This window comes from Lepisosteus oculatus, chromosome 4 (assembly GCF_040954835.1).
Source record: "Lepisosteus oculatus isolate fLepOcu1 chromosome 4, fLepOcu1.hap2, whole genome shotgun sequence".
NCBI classification, from domain to species: Eukaryota; Metazoa; Chordata; class Actinopteri; order Semionotiformes; family Lepisosteidae; genus Lepisosteus; species Lepisosteus oculatus.
This window is the reverse complement of record NC_090699.1, coordinates 55,318,978-55,342,921: the sequence shown is the minus strand read 5'-3', so window position 1 is coordinate 55,342,921 and position 23,944 is coordinate 55,318,978. Positions and strand designations below refer to the sequence as shown.

The following is a 23,944-nucleotide window of genomic DNA, read 5'->3' as shown; positions in this document are numbered from 1 at the left end:
GAAGTTTCTGGCAGAAAACGTTGCATTGGCTTAATGCTAGAGATTCTCTAAACTAGGTACAGAAACTGTGATGGAACAGCTAATTTATTTTCTTAGTAGTTAGTTTTCTTAGTACTTTTTTTAAGGATGGGATTCCACCTATCAAAAACATTATTCGTTGTAATCACTTGCCATTCCATGCCAATTAAAATTAAAATGTGAAGAAGTTGTGATACAGAAGAGAATGTTAAAAGAAATGTCAGTAAAATGATTTTCAATGTTTTTGTGACTGAACGTGTCCTAAAAATGGTTAAATCATACTACTTCTAAACAATTATAAAAAGAGAACTTTAGTATTTTTTCTCAGTGTGAGGATCACACAGTAGTTAAATATGATCTATTGGCAAGAATACTATCAATGTTTTGATACCAATGAAATTAGCATCTACTTCCCAAATTTCCTATAAGAAATGGCATAATCTGTAAACTGTTTTGTATTGTCTGATTGTTTTGTTGTCTCAGTCGCTATGACATTTTTCCTTTGTCCTTCATTTCCTTCTCTTGTCTTTTCTGTAACATCTGGGTGTTACCTATGTCAGCTACTGTATGTGAATCTAAAAGACAAACAGCCATCAAACTACATAAACATTTACCACATCTTTATATTGTTTATAAAGTTTATATTTCACTTTGCTCTTGTGGGAAGAGATGTGGGTAAACATCAAGGTTCACTAGGATAAAAGGATTTTAGTTCTCTAGTTACAAGCCATTTTTATAACCTTAATTTTAAGTCCAGTCATTATGAGAATAAAATTTTGGTGTTATGTGAATACTTTTTGACATACATACTATACAGAATACTGTAAAATAAGACTGGAATTGGCTTTGAGCTTTGTTTTAAAAAAGGGCTACTTTAGTGCAATGGAAATTATGTAGGTGTTGAAATGTGTTAGCAATATTTGGATTTAAAAATATTTGTCACCACAGTAGTTTTAAATGAAGGTATGATTTACAGACATGTGGAATGTCGTTACTATAAACATGAACAGGGTGGATAAGGGCTTTATTGAATTTGATGTCCATGTGTTCATTTGGGGTCATTATTTAGACAGGGTTAGAAAAAATGCCTAATTTTAAATTTAGGGATTTTTTTTAACAAAAAGAAAGTGTATAAAACATTTGATATACTGTAATATCAAGAATTTCTTTTGAAATTTCAACATTTGATATTTGAATATGTTTTCTGAGACATTAAAAGACATATTGTGACTACATGATAATTAAAACATATGGTACCTTACGTTGCTGTTCAAACTGTGCTTGTGTTTTGTATATCTGTATAACCTGTCTTTTTCCCAGTCGAGTATTAGACGTATAACACTATAAAATGCATGTGAAAACACGTACTGTGTCTTATGATAACACTGTTTGCCACTGCTTTATTAGTGAGTGAGAAAAACGCAAAACAGTTAATGTTTCCAAAAACAGAGTTAAAGCTTCAATAGGAAATGTTGTTGAGCTCAAAATCCAGATTTTTGTATAAAGACAAAAGGTGCTACTGCAGGTCTATGTACGCATACATACAGTACAGACTTGTAGATTCAATTCAATACAATTAATAGCCTTCAATTCTCTCGTGATAAGAAACTGTCCTTCTGACATTGCAGAATTGACTGTTGTCTGGTTTGCAGCTAGGATGTTCCTAAACAGGGGTTCTCCAGACTAGTCCTGGAGGGACACAGTTTTGCAGGTTTTCATCTCAGCAAAATGCTAATTATTGACCTAAAGGGATAATTTCCATTCTTTACTTTCTGCATTTTTTTGCTCTAACACAGATAGTAATGCCACACATTCATACATACTACAAACGTCATGCTACTACAAACCAAATGTTATCTATGTGACCGACCTGACTGACACGTTATTAATATCATTAAATTGTGAGTTGACTTGACCGTGTAAATAATGCCTACTAAATGGTACTGTAAAGGTTTCTTTCATTTTAGAATTCTAGCATGTTATTTCTGTTCGCAGACATCATCTTTTGGAGTTGATGAACTAGTAATTGAGAATGTGAATGGAACATTTAACATCTAGAGATTTAAAAGCCTAAGACAGTGAAAGGACTAATGCAACCAGACAATTCTTTTCGTATCTATAACAAGCTGAATGAGATCCACAGATCACTCACATACTAGTAACCAGTTATGATCCAGATGGTCTCTTCTCACTTATATCCTTTTTTGAATTCTTAAATTCCTATGAAATGAATATTATTATTCCAATTCCCTAATTAAGTGTAATTATACTGTTCAGCAAGTATACCAAGTAGCACCAAGGCATTTTTCATGAAAGCTGTTGTTGATAAAAACAGGCTAATCCATTTCAAGTAATTATTAATTCAAAGTACACCACAGTATCTAGACACAATGCAAAAATGTAAAACTTAAAAACAATACACAAGAAAGTAGACATATGAAAACATTTGATATTATAATTCATTTCCATTAAGTAAGTAAAAGGACTAAATACTACAATCCTTAAATCAAGCAATATGCTTTAAAAAAAATTAAGCATCCCAGCATAATAAATGTAAGACCTTATGCATTATAAAATACATAATCCTGCAAAAAGCAATCAAATTCAAGCATATTTATGACCTCTGTAACCAGAATAACGATGCTCAAGGTTAATTCTCAATGTTACATTTTTTATCTTATGTACAAGATATTAAAAAGAGCTTTAAAGAGGACAAAGCACATGGTTTAATCCTCATCAGATTTACAAATGTTGCCTTGTAAATTCAGGACACTTGAAAGAAAAAAGTCAATTCTAAAAGTAACAACTAGAAAGACACCAACTTCCTTTCACTAGGATTAGCCTTTCACAGGGTGATGTTACTCTGTGTACTTCTAGGTTTGCAAATAATATTGATGAGAATTAAGATTTAAACAGCTAAAAAGAAACAATTCAACATTATTTAACCTTTGCAAAACCATTCATTAAGTAATTTATAAAATGTTGCACCTTCATTTGTGTAATTAAAATAATAATCAGGATTAAAAGTAATAAGTTAGACATCTTAAAAAACGTGAAACTTCAAAATGAGAAAAATCAAGTCAGGCTGATGCAGAGATGATATGTGTCTTTATTAGTGCTTGGACTAGATAAATCGGAGGTTATTGAACAAGATCTTTTGACATCTTATCGGTCTGCCTGATACATTTACAGACCATGTTTGGAGCCCCTGTCTTATTGAGCAGAAACACAGTATATTAAACTATCACTCTGGGTATAGCTTATCTTTCATCCTGTCAGCCACTAGGTTGAGATACATAGACCTTTTGGCACTCATCTAATGAAAACTAATATGGGTCTCTTTCTGTCATGAAGGGTCATCCCAGGCTAAGGCTAACACCTCACAGCCAGACAACAAGCATTTCAGACCATATGACTCTTGTACCAATGTCCTTCCTGGCAGACTTTTTTCTTGCATTTCAACTAAATGATCCTGTATTCTTTGGAATATTCTCACTTCCTAACATGTTCACGACACCTCATATGGTCTTGAACAAATTAAAATAATGTTTCCCTTACAAATGCTTATGCTTACTGTATATAAAGTAACTATTAAAATTTCAACTTGCAAGTTTGTAATGTTCGATTGTTCAACCACATGCTGATTGCAAAGGTGTCACAAAAGTAATTATTCTGCACTGTCCAGCTACCCAACTGGGAAGATTTAAACAATACAGAAAGAGTGAATTTCATAATATGAAATTCAAAATCTGACTTCAAAACTAAGCATTAACGTTACATATATGCGAACACAAAGTGTTTGAAGCACAAGCTCACAGAATCACAGATCCTCAGAGCCTTTCAGTTGTATCACTAATGATTTTGAAAAGCAAGCCTTTTTCTTTTCATCAGACATGTAGAAAAAAAACATTTAAATAAATGAGCCTCAACATGTTTATACCATAGATCATGATTGAATTAGGAATAATTACTAAATGAAAGAAAAAAAAACATTTTAGAATGTTCTTTGGTGAGACTACATACCAATACATGGAAAAAAGCTTTCCTATATTCTACAATCCTATATTATGTTCTGATAAAAAAAGCCTCAATGTGTCTATTTGTTGTAACACATTTTATACTGTAAAGTATCTTGTTTCATTCAAATTCACACTTACACCCAATTTATTGGTAATTCATTTATGAAAATTATCTTGAGAAAACACAGGCTGTTTGTATTTTACCTGGGCTAGATAGCTCAACTCTTGTCTCATTGGTTTTCTGTGAAGAATGACTTGACCTTTTCTTTATACAATTGCTAGGCGTCATAATCAGATCTGTGGGCATACCAGTCATCACACTACAAGGAACTTTGACGCGGACTCATAAAGGTTAAACAAACATAAGGCATTACATATGTTGTATACGACTAACTCACTGCTTACAGCCCACTTCATCACAGCAAGGAAATTCGTTCTGCTGAAAAAACACTGATAAAGCTCACTCGTACCATGGGCTGGCCTCTACAGGCTAGGAGAGAAACATTTCTTGAAAGAATCTCCAGATCTACTAGGGGCTAAATAATTCTGCACGGTACATTACACTACTGGTAACACTGCACAGCTCAAGTTGACTATTTTTGTGTCACTGAGTTTTCGACAATACTGCCTGTAATTTTAACTTCATTCAATGGCTATGTGGGAGTTCAAGCATATCTGATGGCCCACCTTTGAAGGTTATACAGTAATTCAGGAAATCATTATACTTGCTTTTATTTTGCAAGTTGTGTTTTCATGATGAGAACCATTTCAGAGGCATTTCACAATCTGAAGAAATTGCAACCAGAACAATTAAGAGGTATAGAATTTTAGGAAAATACATTATTATTAAAAATTATACAAAGAAAGTAAAATCAAGTAATGAATGAATTTTTTTAAGTAAATATCTATAGGTCCAGAGCTAAATATGTCTCTATTTGAAGTTCAAGCAAATAATGGGAAGTGTATGTATTTACAACTGGCTTATGAGAATGGTTGCAATTAAAGAAAAAACTACAATGGGAAAGTTTCATGGTATTTTCCTCAGTCATACCTGGTAGGGGAACACAGATCTGTATTCACTGAAAACAAATACTTCTATATCATGCTTGAGTTTCTGGATAAGAATAACATCAATGAAGAAATTTTACCCCATCAACAGAAATTTTGTACAAACCCAACTTTTGTACTGAGATCATTCTGTCTTACAGAATAAAAAAAGAGACCAAGACTATTAGGAATATGAGATGATTGGTTTTGGATCGTGAACAGTACAAACTAAGATTTGTAATACAATTATCTGTTTGAAAGATCCAAAATACCCCAGCAAACAAATTTAGGCATTGGTGCTCTTAGATACATGAGTACAGTACTGTACGTACAGTATGCTGATTCTAAAAACAGTAAGATCTCCTAACAAATGGAGTTTGTAAGTAAAATGTGACAGCAGATACCTAACATTGACCAAACTAAGAAAAATGTGGGGAACAAACATCGTTTTTCCAGTTACTAATTTGTATCTCTCCCTCCACCCTGTTATTGTCCATTGTTCCCTCAGTCAGGCAGGTTCATGCCAGTTGTCTCTCAGATCGTTATGGCTTTCAGTCATTCAATATTACACTTAGTTCTAAGTTGTTTAAATACTTTCATTAACCCTTTATTAACCCACACATGAGATAAGTAGATCTTAAAAAATAGATAATAAAATATTTAAAAAACAATGTGATAATATTTCTAAGGTGTACTGATCAGTTTATTTTCAAATCAAGCTGTGTTTACAAGCTGTCCTTTTCACAAAATATATGCTGTAAAAAGTTATCATTAATGTATTCCAATGTTATCTTAAAACATGCAGCTTTAAAATAAAGTACACATCCTGTACACATTGGCCACAAGGACTCTAGCTCATAAGCTCAAGTTTCATTTGAGAATTATGACGTGTGTGTTTCAGCCATTTCTTTACCTTTAAGAACCTTTACCTTTAAGAAATCTAGATAGTGTGTCATTGTAGTTATTGCACAAACATGTTTAAAATGTGTTTGGTTGTAATATGTGTGGAATAATACTGGAAGTGAAGAAGGATTTCTGTCTATAGATAAGACAAATGTTTGCCAGCTTTCCCTGCACCTGAGGATGTATGCCTGTGAACAGCATTAGTAGGAGAAAGTCACCTGACAGTACATCAGATGCCTCTCTGTGTGCAGGTCATGACCTTTTCTGTCCTGCATGGACCCAGTCCCTCCTGACACACAGCAGAAGGAATAAGAGACAATGGAGGATTTGTCACCCAGCAGAGCAGAAAACCCCTAAAGACTTGTCACACAGCTCTTAGATGACAGTCGTATAATTGCTTTAAATTGTGCCCTGTGGTTGTTTTTAATGCTATGGCTCAGACGAAATAGAATATAACAATTACTTTGCAGGTTAAAAAGAGCGCAATGATGGCTATAATTGCCAGAGATATCGCTTTAGAAAGCTCCTATCAATCAATATAATTAAACTCTCCATTGCTGAATGACCTGTTAGACAGGTGAGTCTATTACACTGCTACGTATTGGCTCTTTTACCAATCCTATTAACCTCGTGGTACAATAACTTAGCAAATATATTCCATCCATCTATCTGTTTTATAACGGCCTCTATCAATTCAGGGTCATGGGGGAGCTGGAGCCCATCCCGGCAAGTAATAACAGATGCAAGGCAGTGTACACCTTGGATGGAATGCCAGTCTACTGCAGGGCAGACAGCCCGAAATTCACACATTCACACCTAAACCCAATATTCCTGGAAGTCAATTAACCTAACGGTATGTTTTTGGACTGTGGAAGGAGCCCGGAGTGCCAGGAGGAAATCCATACAAAGAAAGGGAGAACATACAAACTCCACCCAGATAGCTTCCCAGGCCCATAATTTAACTCAGAGCCCAGCACTGAGTGGCAGTAATGCCAACCACTGTGCCATGGTGCTGCCCAGCAAATTTACTGAAAAAACGAAATCAAACAAGATCACATTGACATCAGTCAACATCAGTGGCATCAGCCTGGAGTGAAGCTGTTAGATTCAGTTACTTCTCTCAACAGATAGTAGTTGATATTGCTTTACCTTAAAACTAGGGTACAGTGATTATTGTACTCTTGTGGCATCCCTTCAAACATGTCTTTGGCTGATTCAGTTTCCCAGTTAAAAACAATAAAATTCTGCTAAAGACTGTACAACACAAGCCCTGGACTGCTTTTCACATCACACCCACTTCTGCCTCATCAATCCCTCAAGCAGAATTTACATTACAACAAGGAGGTGTTATTGATCACTAACCCCAGAGCCTATTTACTGTACTGTATATTTCAGTCCTGCAGTTTAGCCATTAGTATACGCTAAATTTGCACATTTACTTTCACCAGTTGCTGGATAACATGTCTTGACAATATTATTTTCCAAAGAACGGAGATGTATATTGGGTGCAACCATGAATTTAAAATAATTATGGTTAATAAACATCATGATCAAGCATCATGTTTTACTAAACTGGGATCATGTGAAGAATAACTCCTAGGAGATTTGTCACTGTAAAATAAACACAGAAAACGTGGAACACCAATTTTAACATTCTCTTATTTTTTCTTCAAATATGACTCCCTAAAGACTACTAAAGAAATTTATGAAAACTGCCCACAGATTTCAGGGGCAAAATAAGGGTGTTTTAGGAGGATAACACACATGCATTGAAACACCTCCCTTCTAATACAGCAGGTGACCCAATATGTATTATTAACTATATCATCATCCACTATGAATGCTTATCCAAATTGAAGCTTGCACATTTCTCCCCTTAAATGGGAAACGTGTCTGCTATTATTTCAAAACTAGACAAGGAGGTCAGCAGGCCATATTAAACATTCGAAGCACAAAAGACTCTCAATCATCTAACCCAGTATTACACGACAGACACTGCACTCTGCTGACCTCAGTGCTCTTGGGAATTCTAAGCCATTTCTTTATTATTTCTTTGAAATTGTTAATGTTTAAGACCTAAGAAGAGAAAATATCAGTTGTGTTGTAAACGAACACAAAATCTGTTGAGGCAAATACTCTCCTGGGATTTAAAGATTATATGATTATATGACCCAGTTTTGACTGACAAGTGAAAAGAATGAATTGAATTACAGTAAAATATCTTCAAGCTTTTGCAGGCTGTATATTATTGCTCTCGTCTTAGTGTGACTATAGTGCTGTATGGCACAATCAGTGTAAGTCTACCCTTGACATCCTTCAAGGCTGATATCAAAGGATACTTAAACATAAGTTGCTTTAGTTGCTTTTTTCTATGTTTCTGTTGGGAAAATAAATTTGGTGCTATTGAAAGTTGAAATGAAACATACTGTAGCTGTCATCCACAAATTATGGGAACAGGTTAAAAACTGCAAAGTACTGTAAGTGAATATGTTCTTACCTCATGCAGTAACTTCAGAGCCTTTACATGTCTGAATAAAAAGCAGAAATGAAAAAAAATGTCAAGGCCAAAATGAATTCACAGAGGCATGAATGCATACAAGCACCAGCCCTGTGCAACTGATGTCCTTAAGATATAACAATTGTGTGTGAAATTAGAAATGAAGATCTCAGAAGCCATGTCCTACACTGTCAACACTACAATGGATATGGTGCTAGAAGGCGTTAAGAATAATAACACAAGATCAATTGTTTTTTTTATTCAATTCTATATGTATATATATCCCTGTATTTTCATTTTTGCGATATGAAGAAATTATCTGGGAAAGTGGCTCCCAAAAATCTGGATGAACACCTGCAAGTGATATCATATTAAACAAACAGTTACATATAAAAAGTTTGCTCTTAGGCTTGTTTTAGTGGCAGTTTGAAAAGACATACTGTATGTTCACTCCACTTCCTCAAGTGAAGAGATTAGGCCTCCAATTTCACTGCTATGCCTAAACGTGATTGTCGTTACCTCACTTTAATGGGATTTGTTCAGCAAGTGCCTTGCATACAAGCAGATGTTTCCATTTAAAGACTGCTTATTGACTCTGTTTTGTTTTTACTGTGGGTTTATGATTTGCCAAAATGTTTGCATTATATATTATTTCTTTGAAAAGTAAGAATTAGCTTCTTGCATAGCATTTTTGTGGTTTTATTAAATGAAGTGAAAAGGTGATTGTGATGTCAAATTTGTTTTTAAAGACAAAGGATCATTCCAACACTGTCATTCTTTTCTCAGATACAGGTCCAACAGAAGCACAAGAATGAACAGTTGTATTACACGTGGGAATTTGAGAAATATAATCTGTGGATTCAAGGTATGGATAATCACAGACAATCACAGAAAAATAAGAGATAAAGTTCTTTCCCAAATAAGGGATGAGAGTTCTGCAAGGATTGCAAAATACTCCTATCCTTATGCGTTTTTGTGCAGAATATCTGGACTAGAGCTAATTTGTCTTTAAACAGACACTTTTACACATTATGATGCTCACATTTTATGATGCAGCTATAAATCACTTGGGCTCTAGAGATTATCTGGAAATATCTGAATTGAGTGGGATAACTCACGTGTTCTCTGAATCCATAAGATCTTTTGCAATGTAGAAAGCTCTTGATTGCCCATCAATCTGTAAAAAACATTTTATCACAACGTATAAAGGCAATACATTATTTTCCATCATTTGAATATTCTGGTATTGTTATTTCTGCGACAAACGTAACTCTATTGAGCAAGTGCTGCATATGTAAATTTCTTTTATCATAAGACGGAGTCGAGATCATAGAAAATAAGAAAGTCACAATCACAAAGGTAAAATTGTTTGTGAGTTAGGATGTTTTAAATTTAGAAACATTGAACTATGCAACTTCCTCAGAATTCAAAGGCATTGAACAAATGGGCAGCCATTGTTTTCTCAAAGAAAAGGCATGTACATAAATCAACTGCGCATACATACTTCTGTGAAATGTATGAAATTTAAATAAAAGAAAATGTAATACAATAATCATTAGCAACAGTATTTAGTCCTGTTGTTAACATATATATAAAATATATTATTTCAGAACTCTTATACAAAAGGGTTTTTGTGATGGCTTCAGGAATTTATACTCTTTTCTATTTTCTCATAAACAAAAGAGAGAGCTCCTGTCACATGACTTGAGTCTGTCTGCCTGATATTCTTGAGACACTATGCTGGGCGTTGGTCCCTCTGTTATTAAACAGCTGTTTGTATAACCAGAGAATGAACCCAGAGTCTGACAACAATATGCAGAGACCACAAACTTGGAAAATAAAGTTATTTGGCTATACGTATTCTAAGACAGCAGGAGCTCTGGAATTGTCAGTTCAACATTGTCATTTACTATTCCACATAACATGGCCAAAAAACAGTTCTGATGATTAGGGCATTAACCTACATTGTCAATTTATTTTTCTTGGACATCTTCACATCAAAACCAGTAATCATAGGAAATCAAATACTTCCCTGTACATTACACTATTGGTTTGATCCGTTAAAAGTCGTGTATTACTACTGTTCTTTAAATGTTAGCATTTAAAGTTGACATTTCAAGTTGACATGTTGACATTTCAATACCATGACTTTGTGAGACTAGTCAAATTTGTTTCATATTCCGTTACTTCAAATTTCATGTTCAGTCTGCACCTGCAGTGCATATCCATAGTTTTTTTTTAAAGGGACTTTAAAACGCTTTGGTATTTTGGTAAGCGTTTATTTGGTGTTACTTACATTAAATTAAATACGCAAATGCATATTAAATTTACAGTAGTCATTCCATGTTACTTTCAGTTAGCATTTAACCAATAAGATCTACAGTATATGATCACAATGAACAGTGAAAAGAAAATACCGTACTATACTAATTATCCTATAATTTTGTGTCAGAGAAAATCTGTTAAGCTTTTAAACTGCATGTACTATAATTAAATACTGTAAATACAACTACGTGGTTTAAGATATTGTTTACATGTTCTTATTGAGAATTAAGTTTATTCCAGTTAAACATTAACTATCATTAGGTATTATTTAATATAAATTTAATATGCACCTCCATATGAATATAATAGTAATATATGCCATGAATAATACACTGTTACTTTTTTTTCTTTTAGAAACAACAGACACCAATAGCACAAATGCACATAATGAGATGCATACAGTACTCTGCTCTTACCATAAGGTGCACCTTAAGTAGCACATTATGTAACTTTGATGCAAGCCGGTTATAAGCTGTGATCCTTAAATAAAGTGCCAACAGAGGAAGGCATTATTACCAAAGCAGAGGTGTCCTGATAAGAGGCATTCATAGTGGCAATGCCGCCTTACTTATTGTTCTAAGATGTATATCTTGGGGTAGTGTTAACACACATCTTACACTTGAGATACTGTTTGAGATACTGACTTGGTCATTAAAACCAGAATTCACCATCCTCTAAAAATGGCTTTTTGAATGGACTCACCTGTCTCTCTTGGCTGGACTCTACTAGGCTGTCCTCTTCTCCAGAGCTCTTGCCTTGGTCTTCCTCTGATGCCAGGCCACTAACTGGCACTGTAGACACTGGGCACACATTATAAGGCTCTGTATAGGCACTGCAACAGAAGAAGACATGAAACTCAAAATCACAGTAAATCATTCAGGTTTAATGATCTCCATCACTGGTGTGAGTCATTGCAGAATTTTCACCATGTTAGAAATAGTCCTATTAAGGAGAAAATGCTCTGTGTGTGACTACTTCAAAAAGATGAAAGATGTCTAGCATCGCAAAGTGTTAGGACAATGAAGTAGAGACATTAAAAATCGTGTCAATCACTATAATGATAATTATTGTCACTGTTCTAGTACATCATGTGTGCTAATTCTCCCATGTTGGGAATGTCAAGTGCCATAGTTAACATAGTATGTCTTTCTACTATAGTATGTTTTAGTACTAAACATAGTATGTTTTTCTTTTACTTAAACAAATAAAAGTAGAATGCGTGTAAGTTTTAGTAAAAATATTTTTCTTTTTTGAATCACAACTCAGTCAAGAATACTGTAAGAATAAGTCAAGAATAAGTAACATTCTGATAATGGATGCCAATTTGGTTAAAGTGATCTATATGTTAGAGTATATGTATCTAACATGGAAATATAATACCACTTAAATATATTTTTCCTTGACACTGCATGTGATTACTGTATATGTAAAGCACTGCAACATTAAATCTAACACTCTGAACACATGGATGTGTGTTCAATGTCTTTAGCACAAATACAGTATCAGCCTTACATGACACATTATATATATATTTTTCTTCTCTGTGTTGTATTGTTCATACACTGCATAAGAATGACCATTTTCATAACTGTTCTCCATATACTGAAGAAAAACTCTATGCTTTAGCTGAAAAGTACTGAAGCTTTCCTTGAATTTGACAATAGCAAATCATTCTCCACAAACACCAGAGAAAAGGCAGAGCATTAAAGAGATGGAGTATTAACAACTCGATCTGTCTGGATCACTGGAAAAGAATCCACCAATTACCGTGAACAGAAGTACCCCAGTAAAGCTAGCAGATATTGTGTAATCCCTGAGCATTTGCTAAAAAACAGAGCTAAATAAACACCACAAAGCCTTCAAAGGTCCAAGCAACCTCAGCGTGTTTCCTATAATCCAAGCCTCATTTTCTTTTATTCTCCTGCAGCGGTAATACGGATGACTGAGACCAGATTGTGGAGACATTAGGAGCACAAGCACAAGCGCCAGTTCTGCAGCCACACAGCGAGCCACTTCAGAGCAGTAAAAGAAGAGCCCACAGAGACTGACTCACTTTTAATTGACTGAATCCACAGCCATACAAACTACACATACAACAAAGAAGACAGTAGCTTACTGCAACAAAAGCAGCTCTGTTTGAAATAACTGACATCCTGATGGCTTTAGCAGATTTCTTTAGCCAAGACATATGAGTGAAGTAGTGTAACCCTCTACTCTTGTAGCTGCTACATACAAAATGCAGGAAGCATATTTAAACAAACTAAGTTCAGCATACAAGACAATCCTTCACACAGGCATCTTCCAGCAAGTGGTGTCCCACTGGGGAGAGCTGAATAGTTTTAACATTTCATTTGACACACTGGGATGGTGGATGGCACAGTTTTACAGTAATGAGCAATTGCTGCTTTGCAGGGCTCGGGCCCCGAGTTCAATTCCTGGAGTGCTAGAGCTTGTACGGTATGTTCCCCCGGTTTTCATGTGGGGTTTCCTCCAGGTGCTCCAGTTTCCTCCCACAGTCCGAAGACAGACTGGTTAGTTAATTGGCTTCTGGGAAGACTGCCCTTCATGTGAGTGTGAGCGTGTTTGTGCCTGTGTGTGCCCTGAGATGGACTTGTGTCCCATCCAGGGTGTTACCTGCCTTGAGCCCCTTGCTTGCCAGGTTAGGCTCCAGCTCTCTTGCAACTGTGCACTGGATAAAGCCATTAGAAAATGGATGCATGGACATTGGGATAGGGTGCCGCCTTATTGAGCTGTAAATATTACAGAAACAGGTTCAAACAAACAAATAAACTCAAGTGTAGCCATATCTTTTTAGTCTATGTAAAATTTGACCTGCAATGCTTCCTAAAACAAAAGGATGCATTTTCAAAACTAGAATCTTGAACAATGGAGTCTTTGATCAATGTCTGGCTAAAATATAAAATATAAAGTTTTTACCTCACGATAGCTCTGCCTTGATTGCAAAGGCTAACAAGCTACTCTATTGCGAAATCTTTGAGAGGTACATTGGCATCCCTAAAACGATAAATGAACAACTCTGTTTGTTTCCTGATTCCAAATTGTTCCATAGGGCTTTAATACTTTAAATTTAGCAATAATATGTACATACACAAAAACATTTGAGGGCAGAATGTATACTTTTATTGGAAGCTATCCAAATGTTTAAAGACAGAGCATGCACTCGTGCTGCCATTTTAAATTTGGGAGATTTCAATCCGTCACATCTCTGAAATACAATAAGAAGTACATTACTGTTATCAGTGTTATCTATCCCTTGGTGCTGAATCTCATTATAGGTACAATTTTAAACAGGATCCATAAATTACACAGCTTTCTGCTAACACCTTTGCAAAGAGTCCACATATTAATCAAACACAAGATAATTTCTCAGCTCTGAATCTGAAGTCAGTCAGGTACTGAGATGATAAATGTATAATAAAATCTCAGCCCTTTTGAAAATAAAAGAAAATATCTCTTGTAAGACCTGTGACAGTTAAAGTATAATTTTTCAATACCGAATGTAAATATTTGAGCATTGCTTGAAAAATTACAACCCTCCCTTCAGTACTTATTTTGTTTCTTACATATAGTATTTTTCAGAAACAAATCTTAAAATGTACGGTAAATCTGTTTTACTTTTTTATATACAGTACACCCTCGGTTTAACAGACTAATTGGGTGTCCATTATTACTGAATGTCCATTAAAATAAGAATTACATTTTTTCAGGTCCAAAATATATTACATGAGAAAAAAAAACACATACTGTATATACAGTATGCTTTCTGGATCTTCTAACAAATTTTGACAACTGTAATAAACACAGTCAATGTAATTTCTTTCTATGCCTTTTTTTACAATATACTGTACAATATCATACATAATATCAAATATACAAGCTCTTTTTAGAAATTTAGAATATAAAATTCAGTGAAGCATATGAAATAAACAACACTCGTTTTTAGCAATTGATCTACCCCTACTGGATATCACTGATATTCCTGAATTTAAACCTAAGCAGCATTTATTTTTATTATATGTTAATAAATAATTAACTTTAATAATGAAGTCCCAAGTCTGTTAAAGTAAAGTCTGAGAAACTGAGGGTTTACTGTATTGCTAGCTTATATGGTTATGAGAAACACAAAAGGAACATACTGGACTTGAAGAACCAAGCATAGCCTAAGATAGACACCTGTAGTGTATTTAAATTGTACCTCAGGGTATATATGTGATTGTGGTGGAGTGAAGCAAGGTCTCTGTGGCTGGGGAAATCATTTTGAGAGGTGGAGCCCTGATTACAGTATGTTAAACACCTGTGATGAGTTTGGGAGAGACCATTCTCAATGTAGATGACAAGCTTAACGGAGCCCAGCTATGGTGACTTTTGGGTGACTCAGCTTCCCTGACTGTCACAAGACTGTCTTTGATTAAGTACTGTACTAACTTCAGACATCAAACTAAAGGACTGTAGTAACACAAGCAGTAATTAAGTAATGGTGTTACCATGAAAAACATGTTGCTATGTATTTATTAATGAGGTTAGTACTTAAACCAAATACATAGATCATCTTCTGTTTGCTGGAATTGGTCTGAAAATGTGGATGGACTTGAAGGTTAAAATTAAATGGGCTATTATTGCAATAATTAATCACAGTTTAAGGCGGGACAACTGACAAAAATTTGAGAATGGGCATGGAATATCACTGGGCTGTAATTGAAAATCATTACATGGGAGACATCTGACTGCAACAAGCTGCTCCTCTTTATAAAGAGCACTTGCTGTTTATTTTGATATTGTGAGCACACAAATTCAAAGTAGTTCAGTTACCACAAGAGCTTTAAAAGCAAGGCGAGTACTGTCTTGTTGAAAAATATCCAGGTGGTATTGTCCAGCTTTGTAAGAGCATTGCTTTCTTCTATTTTTGTCTACTTTTAAAAACTTTTTTTTTAATTGGCTGCCGTTTCTGGCTGCCTCTCAGGAAAAGACACATTAATTGTGCTAGCAAGAATGGCTCATGACTGCTGCAGTCTAATCTGTTCAACCATCATACACATTCTGAATATTGTTATACCTTCGGCATACAGTATACAGTAAAACGTCTTTTGTTTCAATGCATCATTTTGAGCATGGTTGCTCAAATACAGTTGCTCATACAAACAACTATATATATTTCTAAGTTCTAAGTTAAGTATGATCAACTTTTTCATTTAATATAAATTTGCATCTTCATTGTTTGAAATGAATATTTAACAGTGATGATGTTTCCTTGTGACAGCTTCATAGAACATTTTAAAACATGCAAACATGTTTAAAATGAATGATTAATGTTTAAAATTAACATGGATCAGCAAAATAGATGAATAGTTATCATTTTCAAACATTAAGAGCTTAGGCTTTGTACTAACTGTAGTCCTTAGCTTTATAAGTCTACAGCTGGGGCCTAACAAAGAACACAACTACAGACGATCAGATGGGCAGATAGTGCTATACTAAACAGTTTAATGTGCAGTTTTTTTAATCCAAAACTAAATAAATGGGATGTCATTTTTTTAATGATCTTAAATATTAACATTGAATCCTACATGTACTTCAAGCTGTAACTCTTTGTATAATGGTCAAAAATCAGCACAGTCCATAGCTAGTTTTTTTGTAAATTTCTAATATGTTTTCATTCATCTTGGATGTAAAGAGTTCTGATCAATGTTCTGAGCTTGTTTGGATTCAAGGGCCAACATTTCTTTACTACAGAATTGTCCACAGAAATAGTTGGAAACAAGGAATTTGAAATACAAGACTTTCTTTCTAATATTGTGAAGAAGTGTGAAAAATTGTATATCAATCACTTCATCGTAACTATTAAAAACACCATAATCCTAAATAGTGGTTCTTCAAATATTGGCTTTTGAAGCTGTTCCTAAGTGAGGTTTTATGCATGTTGTTAGCATGTCGGTACATTATAAATTCCCTAGTGACAACTGCACATTCCAGCAGCATTGTGTTAACGCTATACTGTGGCTATGACAAATTGTGAAGAATATTTCATCCCCTGGAGTCTACAAACTTGCATTTCCACAAGGTTTTTCTAGAAAATTGCATACATCTTTATTTGGCTAACTAAGCGAATTGGAGTTCCTTGATTTAGGAAGCCAATACCACTTCTTATACTGCACCACAGAAATCTGGAGCATAAATTAAAGATGCTTGGCCTTGTCTCCTACTGTTATTTGAAGAAGGAAACAAAATGTTTTGAGTTTGGAATACGTTGCCAGTGGCAAAGATGTCTAAGCTGGAGCAACAGCATTAAATATACTCATAACAACAATCTATATACTTCTTTCTGAGAGTAGAGAGGACACAGTCACCAAAATGACATTATGATTAGTAACACATTCGTTTGTGCAATAGATTCCATTGTCGTCACATTTTTCCTCAAATAATAGTGCTTAACTTTGAAATAATTAGACAAAAAATCATTTTCTCTTTATAATGATTAGGCTGAAGCTTGCTGTTCATTTTTATTGTCTTAATAAATTGATTAATGAAGGTGGGGTTGGACCTGCTGAAATCATTTCCCCTCATATTTTCACTGTTGCCTGAGTTTGCTTCTGTCTCTATTAAATTACAGCTATACCTGATTGAAGAATATGGCAATTCTGTTTGGGGTCGTCAGTGAAATTGAAATATTGTCAGACTTTATCTCACAAAATCTAATATAACAATAGGAAATCTACAGTTCCCTCTCCAGTTCTCCGAAATTGTAGTGCTTTTTGATCACATTACATCTTCTATTAGCCCAAGGCCTTTCACACACACATATTTCCCAGCGTAAAATTTCATTCAGTATGTTAATGTGGAGAAGAGAGATACTCAAGTACTATAATGTCCCATCATTCTGCTCTACTGTTTTATATCATTTTGGAGGTTACAAAAAGTTCGCCTTAAGTCAAGCCTTGCAGCTGCACTGGGTACTTGCTAAAGTCTGTCTGTGAATGAGCAAAACACTATGTTAGTCAGATTTTTGCAAACATCATGGAACTGTTGATTAATTCCTTTTGAAAATCCCTAGATTCAAAAGCTGTCCTGTCTATATCATGGTTGTACTTTTATAATACTGGTCTTGAAGTCCAGACCTGTACTCTATTTCCACTAATATTGCTATCTTTTCAATAAAGTTCTAGGGCAAATAAAAAAAAAACGAAAGCTTAAAGATCTTGCTACAAGTTCTTTAACTTTAACAATACTTCATATGATCCCACAGTAAATAGTTTTGAATTTAACTGATGTAGTAAACACTACTAATGGAGTAATAAACTTCAATAAAGAGTTACCAGATACAGTAATTTATTCCCAGTGCTAAAATTTTACCAAAATGCAACAGACTCCAACAAAAGGCTGCTGCCACCTACTGTAGATGCTCCTGGTTTAGGAGACAAAATTAAACCATCAAATGCTTTCGACTGAGAGTTACAAATACAAACTGCAGATGTGATCTCAACATGTCATTTTAGTACTACTCTGTATATATATAACTCATTGATTGCCAGTACATCGTGTAATTCTGATAATCTAATGTGATGGAAATTGTTTGCTTAAATACTATAAAGTCTTTTTCATAATATTTTAATAAACTCAGTTGACTCCCAAATTAATTGCAATTGGAATTAATTTCAAGCGGTTAGCTGCGTCAACATGCGTAGGATGCAAAGGAACGCGTAAAAGTTTATTCCATGCTGAAAACGGAAGAACATTGTTTAATTCATTATCCAAACAAATATTAGACTTTTTATCTCTTAAGTTGCACAGAATTCTGCCAATAGAATTCTTCTCCTATCAAGAAATCACAAAACATGGGAACCACAGAAAACTGTAGTAGAATATCATACCCCCAAATTATTTTTAGGTATCTGACCTATGTCCAAAATATTTATGACTATCCACAGCGATTTACAGGTATAAATAAACTTTTAAAACCTTAAGTTAGAAATATGGCTTCTGGGTCTCTCCGCAATGTGTCTTTTTTCTTTCTTAAAAGAAATTGCAGATTGCAGTTCTACACTGATAAAGTTAAGGTGGAAGCAATCGAACTAAGTGACTTTCACCAGGAGAAATGTGGCTCTCAGACAGATTGTATCACAGATCAGATAAAAAGCACACAATCTTACAGGTTTTTCAAAACATCCAGACTGTTTTAAATTGGCTCCTCAACCAAAGTGTAAGTTATCCCAAATGTGTTCAAGCTCAAAGGCTGCTTATTTGATGCCTGGTTAAAAAATGAGAAATTATGTTTTTCTTCACTCTTTCAGCCCCTGCTATCCAATAGCTCTCAGGGAAAACAATACTGAATTATTTCCTGACATAACATCACAGGAAAAATAATATAATTTTGTAAGTCCACAGAACTCCAGGCTAACTACTGATTCCTTTTGTTTGCCTGACTCTTGTCTCTTACAAATAGTCACAGAGAAAACAGAAACCCTTAACACTGAACTTCCAACATTATAGAGCATTAGCAAGGCTTTCAGGGGGAAAAAAAGAGACTTAACCAAAAATGTTCATGTGTTTCAAATTAAATTGTGCAACCTATGTCAGCCTAATGCGATCATAATATTTATTACATTCTTTAGCTAAACCACTGGGTTTACAGCTTCAACATTTTATACTATATTCACAAAGGTTAGCATTTCATTTGCAGGAAATGTGCAACACTAAATGCTGGAGTAAAATTTGGGGAAATTATCTTGTCTTCATTTCATTAACACTCATCAGATCAATATTTTTAATTTCCAATTCTCTGTCCTTCTGTCAAGATAATATATTTCTACATGGCAACACTGTATTATGATTCTTCAGATACTGGACATGTACAAACAATTGAACAGGACTGAAAACAAACTGTAGTACAGTATTCCAGTGTTTTACCCTAGTTTGAAGTGTTTCCCTGTATAAGGCTGCTATTTGCACTGTTTCCAAATGGAGGACAGATCCCTTTTTTCAGATTAGGGGTAAGATGTACTACAAACCACAGTGTTCTGACCCTCCTTGTTTGCCAGTGCATTTTGTAATCTGCTAATCAAGGTGCTTTTTCAGCCTGGAAGTTGCTCCCCACCCACCCCACTCCATCCTGCATCAGGATGTTGCACTAGGCTCCCCACCCAATCAAAGGCCTGTATCTAGCGCCCAGCCTAGGTCACCATGTGGTCTGTGCTCCTTTGCTTACTGCACTGTCACCAGCAAAGGGTATATTCATCAGCGTTCACAAATGCACTGGAAAAAATATTTTTTTTACACCTACTGCCTAGAGAGTTCTCTGCTTTCAGAATAAAGGGGGTTCATTTTAATGTCTTTTTATGTGTTTCATGCTGACTAGTTTCATCTGTAATCTTTTTTCATCTAAGACTTTTACTGGAAATCTTTCTTATATGGTACAGTATATAATGTATTCGATATTGTGAAAATGTCTTAAGACATTTTGCATTGTTCCGGTATTTGCAGTTTTTCTTTCTTTATGTTGAAACACATTCTCTAGGAATATTCTATTGAAACTGTAGCCATTGTATTTTAACATTTTCAGATCTGTGTTTCATAGTGATGTGGTCTTTAATGACGAATGTTTAAGGTACACCTGACAGTAAGCCTATTTGATATTCATATTGGTCACAGGCAGTTTGCCCTAATTTCCTGTAATCAGGCTTTTGTAGATTCTGATCAATGTGAATTTGATATTTCTAATATGTTCTGCTTCTTAATAAGTTCACACAACGTACCCAAACCAAGCTATAGTAATAACAGCCAGCTACAAGTTGATAGACTACCAGAAAAGAATGTGGATGCTCTGAGTAAATGGTTGTTTTTTGTAACATACTGTACCTTACAAATCTGATAACACCTGATTGTGCCTAAGATTGCGAAGACTTCTGGACAAAAGTGTATACATATATGAATTTGTTTCTCACTGAAAAGGTTTACTTCTCTTTAGACAGACTTAAACAAATTACTTTAAACACATCTCAGATCACAATTGTTTTTAAGTCTTTAGAAGACATTTACTGTATATGGTATTCAGTAATTTGTTCAGTGATTAAGAGATAAATTGTATATATATATAACTCACATTTAAAAAAGAAAGTCCATTTTAAGTTGTGCTGGTCATAAAAAATACAGCTTCTTAGCTGCCAGCTTTAAAAAACGGAGACTAAAACAGCTTGAGTTTTTAGTCTGGTATTTTATGACAATGTTTCAGGGTTTCAGCACCACACCTTAGATTGTTTTTTCACCAGACGTCTGAGAACTTCACACCCTCCAGCACTATGGCCCATTGCAGAGGCCCTTGTCTCGCATTTCCTGTAAACAGCAAGGTGGAAGAACATAGGCAGAGCACTTCCTCCCAAGAGATGACCTGGCAATGACCTCAGAGCAGTTGACGTTAGGATGCCCCACACCCAGGCCTTCTCAAGCCAAAACCTACAGTGTAGACCTGCTGACACACAGGAATGGCTCCACTGACTGAATACAATTCCAAGCAGACAACTACACAGTAATGTACTGGGTGGGCTTCCTTTAGTCTCATCAATACTCACGACAAAGAGAAAACAGGCCCCTTCCATCAGCTCCAAAACACATAAATGCATGTGCTGTGCTTGGTTCTGTTGTTATGTACTTTGCATATGGAGTACAAACCTGGCCTTTCATGTTCTTTGTCTATAGTAATATCTCTGCACCAAAAATTCCACTTAGGAAGTGAGGCCATTGAAAGTTGTTTATACTTATGAAGTATGACTCCATAACTTGACTTATAAATGCCTTTTAAATGCTATTTAAGACACTAAACTCACTTTTGCTTACAGGTAGTGGTAACCACTTGTTACCTCTGAACTAAAACAGCGGTGAGAGGAAAAGAAAGAAAAAAAAACTCAACCCACACAAATCTTTAGAATACGTAAACCCCTTTCCCTGGAATTTTTAATTTTAGAGCCACAAGGGGGGGCGCGGGGGACTCGGAGTCTATCCCAGCAAGCAACGGGAACAAAGCGTGATACACTCTAGATGGGACACCAGTCAATCTTAGGACACATACACATCAACACACACTCAGTACAGGACCAATTTTCCCAGAAGCCAATTAACCTATCTGTATGTTTTTGGACTGTAGGAGGAAACCAGAGCACACAGAGGATACCTACACTAACATGTGGAGAACCTATCTTTTTATACAGTATAATCTATGAAACTATATTAGATTGAAACATGGATTACAAACATGATACAGAACACCTACGTGTACACCTAACAACTGTGATGCCAGTTAATTGGTCTTAAAGTTGAAAAGCTTCAAGGATATACTCATAGGTGGTTGTACCGCAAATAGAAGTAGTGGTTAGAGCTCTACTCAAATCTCCGGATAGCCGTAGATCCAAACCCTAGCTGGGGTTGTGGGTAGAAAGTCTCATTGGATACAAGTGTCAACCTAATGCATTGTAATCAATACTAAGATAAGTCTACTTAAGGTGTTTATTACTTAAGGTATTTATGGTATAGAATGTCAGATGAATACATTTTTTTTAAAGTGCTTATTGCCTATATACCTTACTCTTTAAAACCATAGCACTGAGACATTCATATGTACAGTACATGTAGACATACTGGATAAACTGGCTGCTTCAAACTAAAGTTTGTTGAGCATATAGTGTACTTATGGACCATGTCTCATCATTAAATGAAAATATTATTGTTGTCTTTTTTTTTACTTCATCATTATTTACTGATTGTTTTTTTTCATTCAGGAAATTTTATGAAGGTTTATTTCAAAAATCCATTCTAGAATATGCATGACTCATGTGAATCTTGAATGTAATATAACACTACAGTATAATATAATTTTACTTCAATTTTAAGCATTACGTTCTTACCCTAGCTGACAGTCATTTGGAAATGATTGTTGTTCATGTTAGAAACTGAATGGTGAAAGCAGCTGGAAACATAATTATGGGAAATTCTGCCTTTTCCATCCCAAGCCTTTGAAACCACTGCTCCATAGGCCTTCAGAGAGACTGGATTATAATACATTCCAGAAACAGACCCATCCATAGAACTTCAGTCATTCTTAATTGGACTTTACCCATAGTGCTGCAGTCTCTTTCTCTGGTGTTGCACTAAAGCCAAATCCACTGACCTAAAATGGTACAGTTCTAACACCTTTTTCACTATTTTAAAGCCGCATTCAAGGACAAGTCTGAGATTTATCTGTCTGTTTCTGTTTTCAGTGAGAAAATTACTACGAAAACGTTTTTATATTATACGACTACAATGTAGCAGCTATTCAACTTAAATGTGCACTTCAATATTATGGTTTACATCATCTCTGTTTCCCATTAATTTAATTTATTCTAGTTTCATATCCTAGGAAATACACAGTTCTACATAGCTTTCCGCTGTCTTTGCTTTACAATAGGGGAAAAGAAACTGGAGTCTGACAATATGTTGTGACATTGGCACAATTTTCCATATAATGTTCTATTGTTCAGATCTTTTCAGAGATTACTTAAACTGGAAAAGACAGCCAACGTACACAATAAACATAGCAGTAGGAAACACAAAAAATATCAACTAGCACACAACAGGATGTGTACCAACCAAGAAATAAAGTTACAGGGAAATGTAAATATGGATTGTGCTTCTAAATAACATGTAGTCACTTGAATTTGCAGTTATATATACTGTATATAGCAGTTATATACAGTATATATAACATAAACCTATTACTTGTTCCTATATAGCAGTTTTCTGGCTCTCTCTTTGCAAAATCAAACAAGTTCAAATGTAAAATCAGATTATATATAATAGAAACGGCAAACCTCTAAGAACATACATGATTACTGTATCCGCAAAACACAAGAATCCTCTATTCAAATATTCGCCATTAATCCTTGCTTAGTCCTCAGCAGCGTACTGGAAAAGTGACTTCACAGCAATATTGATTATTATTCCAAGAATAACATTTTAATTTAACAAATTTTCAGTTTTTTCCCATCTCAAATTAAATGCAGCTACACAAGCCATCAGTATTTAAATTCCATTATGAACAAGCCATCAGTGTTTAAATTCCATTATGAACATTATCTGCACTGCATGGTTT

The 23,944-nt window shown here is 34.9% G+C and overlaps 1 protein-coding gene across 1 annotated transcript in view; it reads right to left on the bottom strand.

Moving 5' to 3' along the window:
• The window catches only part of fgd5b (FYVE, RhoGEF and PH domain containing 5b), a 70,795-nt gene that overhangs the window by 29,540 nt on the left and 17,311 nt on the right, over positions 1-23,944 (bottom strand). The window contains exons 3-5 of the mRNA XM_015347376.2: positions 11,512-11,641; positions 9,603-9,661; positions 8,485-8,515 (exon numbers count right to left, since the gene is read on the bottom strand). Of these exons, the coding sequence (XP_015202862.1) occupies positions 8,485-8,515; positions 9,603-9,661; positions 11,512-11,641 (220 nt within the window). The remainder of the gene's footprint in view (positions 1-8,484; positions 8,516-9,602; positions 9,662-11,511; positions 11,642-23,944) is intronic.